The sequence below is a fragment of the Nilaparvata lugens genome, unplaced genomic scaffold, assembly GCF_014356525.2.
Source record: "Nilaparvata lugens isolate BPH unplaced genomic scaffold, ASM1435652v1 scaffold4530, whole genome shotgun sequence".
Taxonomy (NCBI): Eukaryota; Metazoa; Arthropoda; class Insecta; order Hemiptera; family Delphacidae; genus Nilaparvata; species Nilaparvata lugens.
Window position 1 is genome coordinate 1 of NW_024090686.1, and position 5866 is coordinate 5866.

The 5866-nt window shown below is 33.5% G+C and overlaps 1 protein-coding gene across 1 annotated transcript; it reads left to right on the forward strand.

Annotated features, from left to right (window-relative positions):
• Positions 1-5205: 5205 nt before the first annotated feature.
• LOC120355737 lies at positions 5206-5423 on the forward strand (the record flags this gene model as incomplete). Its single annotated transcript, XM_039444400.1, is given in 1 exon segment — positions 5206-5423. A coding segment is annotated over 1 exon segment (186 nt), but the record flags the coding sequence as incomplete, so codon positions are not given.
• Between the last annotated feature and the right edge of the window lie 443 nt (positions 5424-5866).

The following is a 5866-nucleotide window of genomic DNA, read 5'->3' on the forward strand; positions in this document are numbered from 1 at the left end:
AATTGATAACATTATAGAAGCAATAAAACGAAAATTAAATATATCAGAACAGTCAGAAGAATTACAAATTAAAGGTAATAATAATACATTACAAACAGAAATTTATGCAAACAAGCCGATTGATTTAACACAAGTCGATTCTATTGCTCCTATTTTAGGATTTAATAAGTCAATTTTAAAACCATATGTGTGGCATTATTCCACAAACCCTGTTTCTATTTCAAATGTAACCTCAATTATTGTTAGCTGTAACTTAGCATCTAATACATATGCTAATGGAAAAGAAACTCATACTATATATGAATTTCTTCCAAAGGTACCGCCAGGATACTTAATAAATGAAACCCCAAATCCGATAATATATGTAAGCTTAAACACAAATAAGTTTCAACCATTATTGTCAAGGTGACAGACCAGAAAGGTAGTTTATTAGACTTTAGAGGAGATCGAATAACAGTAAGAATACATATACGAGAAAAAAAGTAAAAATGGGCTATATAATTTTCAACTCAAGATCAATAGTTTCTTCACACAGTAATAGCAATGATGGTTTTCATAAAAGCGGTTTGAGAAAAAAACCGCAACAACATAAATTGAAAAAAACTAGTAACAAATGGAAGCATAGAAACAAATCAAATAGATTGAGCAACAGTATGAAAACAATCAGTAAGAGTTCACACTCTGAGCCGTTAACATCAAAGAACGCGAAAATTCTGGAAAAATTAGGATTTCGAGTCAACTATAATTATGTCGGCGGCAGTAAGCGAAATATTAGATATAGAACGTGAAATACGTTATTACAATGATATTACAAATTTTGAATATCATTCACATGGGCCTTATGCAAACCAAAAGTTGGAACATAGTGATGAGATAAGAATACCGATAAATTCCCAAGACGTTTATTCACTTCCATGTCGATCATTTATAATTATTGAAGGAGAAGTTGTGTGTAAAAAGTCGGTGACAAATGACAAAGGAGAGACTAGCATACAAAATGCTACCTACACGTTAATAAGTAATGTGATCGGTTATTTATTTGATGAAATTAGATATGAATTAGCTGGAATACCAGTGGCAAAATCTCGATTAGTTGGAATTACTTCAACTATAAAATCATTGTTATTGAAAAATTTATTTGAGAAAAACATGTACCATCTGGCCGGATTCGATAGAACTGGCTATACATTAGCTAATAATAAATTCTCATTCTGTATACCTCTAAAATTACTACTTCCATTTTTTGAAGATTTTAAACATGTAATATTAAACGTGAAGCAAGAACTTGTACTTTTAAGATCATCTTCAGATTTGAATTCTATTCAATCAGCAGATGCAGGATCTGTAACTGTAAATATAACATTGAATAAGTTGATATGGAAAATTCCCTATATTCAGTTAGAAACTCATGTAAGACTTAAGTTTTTAAGAATATTAGATACAGACAGACCCCTAAAGATTGCGTTTCGTAAGTGGGAAACACATGAGTATCCACTTTTACCAAGAACAAAGGTACATAGTTGGACAATAAAAACCGCGGCACATTCAGACATTCCAAAATATGTTATTTCAGCGTTTCAAACAAATAGAAAGTTATTAGCTTCAGCTGATATGTCTAAATTTGATTTTTGTGATTTTCATAATTTACGTGTTATCATTAATAATCATTATTACCCATATGATTCTTTACAAGGGAGGAGAGAGTTAATGTATAATTTTTCATAGACTTTGCAGGGAGCTATCATAACTTACCACTAAATTTAGAAAATGGGAATGAAATCAGTTATGACACTTACAAGAAGGATACTCCCATAATAGTTATAGACTGTTCACACCAGTCAGAACATTAAAATTATCAGCAGATATTAGATTAGAATTGAGTTTGATAAAGAAGTACCGGATTCTACTTCAGCATTCTGCATTCTTGTAAGCCATAATTTAGTCGAGTACAAACCGCTAACGTCAATTGTACGAGAGATTCAATAGTTCGTCGATAGAGTGCGCACATACGTATTTCAATATAAATAGTAGGGTTAGCTTTTGTCTGCTTCAGTTGACTGTAAGCTTGTTGTCATGTGTGCTTCGATGTTGAGTTCAACAAAGATGTGCAACTCTTTAAACAAGACTTCTAGAAAGCTGTTCAAATGGAAGAAGATGAAGACGAGGAAAACAACTATAACTATACCAATCAAGGTTCTGAGGAAGATATCTACGATAAACTTTCGTCTCACTACAATACTTCGGATGGAATAATTGATCATGGAACATGTCATTCAAAATCGCCTTCAAAATTTCATTCTCGTGGAGTGCAGTGTAATTTAGATAGGGAAGAGAAGAATTAGCAATGCACAAGTGAAAAGAGGAAACGGTGAAAATCTGGAAGATAACATCGAAGTGTTGAAATCTACTAAAACAGGATTCGATATGAAGAACGGTGAAAACATAGGTGAGTCAGACAAACTTCATCTTGGTGTGTAGTTGAATTCCATGGCTATAAATCTTATTCTGATTCTAAGTTTTATATTAAAGAATTTGCTCTTGTAGATGCACGTCAAACTTATGTGCTATATCATTTTAAACCACCGTTTCCTAAATCTGATTTACCTTGGAAAAGTTATCGTGATGTGTGTTGGCTAGAATTTTACATCATAAGATAAAATGGGAAATGGGAGATACAATTATTCTGATGAGATTATTCATTGTATGCAGAATTATCAGAAAGTTTTCACAAAAGGAAGAGAAAAGGCGGATTTCTTAAAGAAATTTCATAATAATGTTGAAGTAATACCAGAAGATTTTATTAAACCTGACTATAATAAATTTAATGTGAGCTGGTGTAAAGATGTATGTAAAATACACAGATCAATTACCGAGGGGAGGTGTGCGCTCTATAGCGCAAACCACTATCTTACAGAACTGCTTGTGAAAACTGAATCAACGTTTCAACATCAAATCGATTTTAAATGTGAAAATGAAAGAATGAAATCAATGAAAAATTGTCCGTTTTATACTAATGATAAAAAGAAATGGTATGCAAGACAAGGCTTTTTTTATAATGGAAGTGAAGTTGTATGTGTTTATTGTGGATATCAATTATTCATGCATAAAGCGCGTATTTGCAATCTAAACAGTACTACCAACCCTATAAATTTTTCAGTTTTAGTTCCACTCATATAAAAAGAGATGCAGGTAAAAGTTGATTTTAGTATGTGTTAAAAGCAGGTGAAGGAAGAATGGATCCAAAACAGTGGTTAACGGCTGATGCTGACTTAGAGAAAAAATTATGTGATTATTTGGAATGGTATGAAGTATGTGAACAATCAATTGTGAAAGCTAGAGCAAAAAATTGTGATACAAGTCTGCTTGAAAATATAAAATCAATTTTTCTAACAACAGTAAATTTAAACGATATTAGTGAATATTTAACCTATTACAGACCTTTCAAATTAAATGTGAATAAACTTATACAATTGGAAAATGAAATATTACAACAGCATATGACGTCATTGTCAGAAACCAGTTAGAGTTCATCGACTTTTTTGCCGACATGTAGAAACATGTTCCTGTGCTTGAACTGTGGGGGGAAGAGAGCTAGACTCTAAGTGTATAAAAATTTTAATCATTCTGTATTCTACATGTGTGTGAGGACGTGTTTTTCGACTATGCAAGAGTTTCAAGATTTTGATTTAAAAAAATTCAATCAATCAGCACGTGAGGAAATTCCGATTGTGCAAATTAAGGACTTAAAAGCAGACTATAGTTATAAAATAGAAAAAGCGAGATTAGTGCGAACTCAATGTGGACTTCGAATTGTTTTGAAAATCTATGATGTTGACAGGAAAAGCGGCGCCTATTCTTTCTATGATGTTTATCTACCTGAAAAGTTTCTCTCATCAATAAATATTAACACATTGGACAGTTTTAACAGTAAAAAATATATAATGAGATGTGAACATCGCGAGGATAAACCATCTTTAATTCATTTGGAAAAAGCTAAATAAAAAAAATCGATAGATCTAATTTCTGCAGTATTGAGTTAACTATGAGCAGACTAGCAGGAATAGAAGCAACAAAGAAAGGGATTAATTATTGGTGATACACTGATATCGATGTTGTCTGAACAATGCTGAAAGATCATACAAGTGAGTAGGTCTGTCTATAGCTGAATGAAAATTGATACTTCTATATTCTATTGATATGAAAATATGATTATAATATAGATACAATATCAATATTTTAGTTATAGATGGAGATGAGGCACTATAACCTCAACGCCTGGGCTTTTTACTGCACATATGCTAATGAATATAAGTTTAATTTTTTAAACTTGTATTCGTTTTCATTCAACAGTCAGGTGGAAACAAAAGCTTTTCAGTCTTAAACAAGATCTTCTAGTGATCAGTTCAGTTTTGAGTGTGTGTGTGAGAAAAAGATAGACATAACCTATAAAATGTCACAATGTAATAGCTATTCAAAATTTAAAAAGTTGTCAAGACTTTTGATGGGGATAACTTATGAAGAATTTGTTGATTTAGCAAACAGTATTCAATATTCACAATATTGTACAGGAGTTGATGATTATTTGTTTAAAAAAAAACCTAAGTTAGAGGAAAGCAAAAATAGTGAGCATAATACAGCTTTGAAGAATTCAAATTCAAGATTCTCAATTCTTTCCGAAATTTATGATTTATTAGATGTAATAAATAGTGGTTCTGCCCATTTCCATTATGGATGCAGCTGTGAATGTTCCATAACCACAATAATTAATTGTAACCAATTATGGGAAGCATTATTTGATCTTGCATATCGTAAATGCAAAAAATAGTAAGTCAGGCTGGGGGGAAAGGAAAGATGGAGGTAGCTGTCAGAGCTTGCAGAGAAGGGGAGCCATGCAAAAAATAGTAAGTCGGGCTGGGGGGAGAGCTAAGATGGAGGTAGCTGTCAGATCTTGCAGAGAAGGAGAGGCTTTGATGGCTGCAGAGAAGTGAGCTGAGGTGCGTTCAGAGAGGGAACCAGTTCTTGAGCTTACAAAATAAAGCTAAAAGCTGAAAGATCTTTTCACATGGCGGGCGGGGTCTTAGATGCCGAAGAGAGGAAACAGGTATAGTGAGAATGAAGGAGAACAAGGTGGAGCCATCAAGTTACATGGCGGCTGGCAGGTGGGGGCTGGGAAGCCATTGAAAATTATAGTTCCACCTCTGAAACATGGTGCCGGACATTGATGTACACCTCGGTTTCGACTTCCTAAAAATCGAGGGGACTCACTTCCACTGGTCGACGGATAACAAGTTGATGGCGGGGGCGGAGGATGGCGTCGAAAAACTCAAATCAATGCTACATGTGGATATGAGTCGCTTTCTAGCGGGTCTAGCGGAGCAGCCAGCCAACTAGGAAACTCCCACTGCGCGTCTGCTGTTCGAGGAGCCGAATGTGCAGTCTGTAGTTGTGAGAGAAAGAGATGAACACCTTAAGTTGTTATATTACAATGTGTGTGGTTTGAAAGACAAGGTGAGAAATTTTAATTTTGTAAATTTTTTAAAAGATTATGATATCATTTCTATTTCTGAAACACACATAGTGCAAGAAGATGTAGAGTGGATAGGTGATTATTTCATTGATTTTGAACTGGTCTGGTGTTATGCAAAGAAAAACTCTCACTTTGGTCGTGCTAGTGGGGGTTTGCTATTAGGTATTAATAAAAATTCAGCATTTAAAGAAAAACTTTGTTTTAGAAATATTGATAATGTGAGTGTAATTGTTGTAAAATTGTATAATTCCGTTTGCTTGAATGTATTGCCAGTGTACATTAACTGTAATAATTGGGAGAGAGAATTTTATGAAATGAATAATTTACTGTTGCAAAACG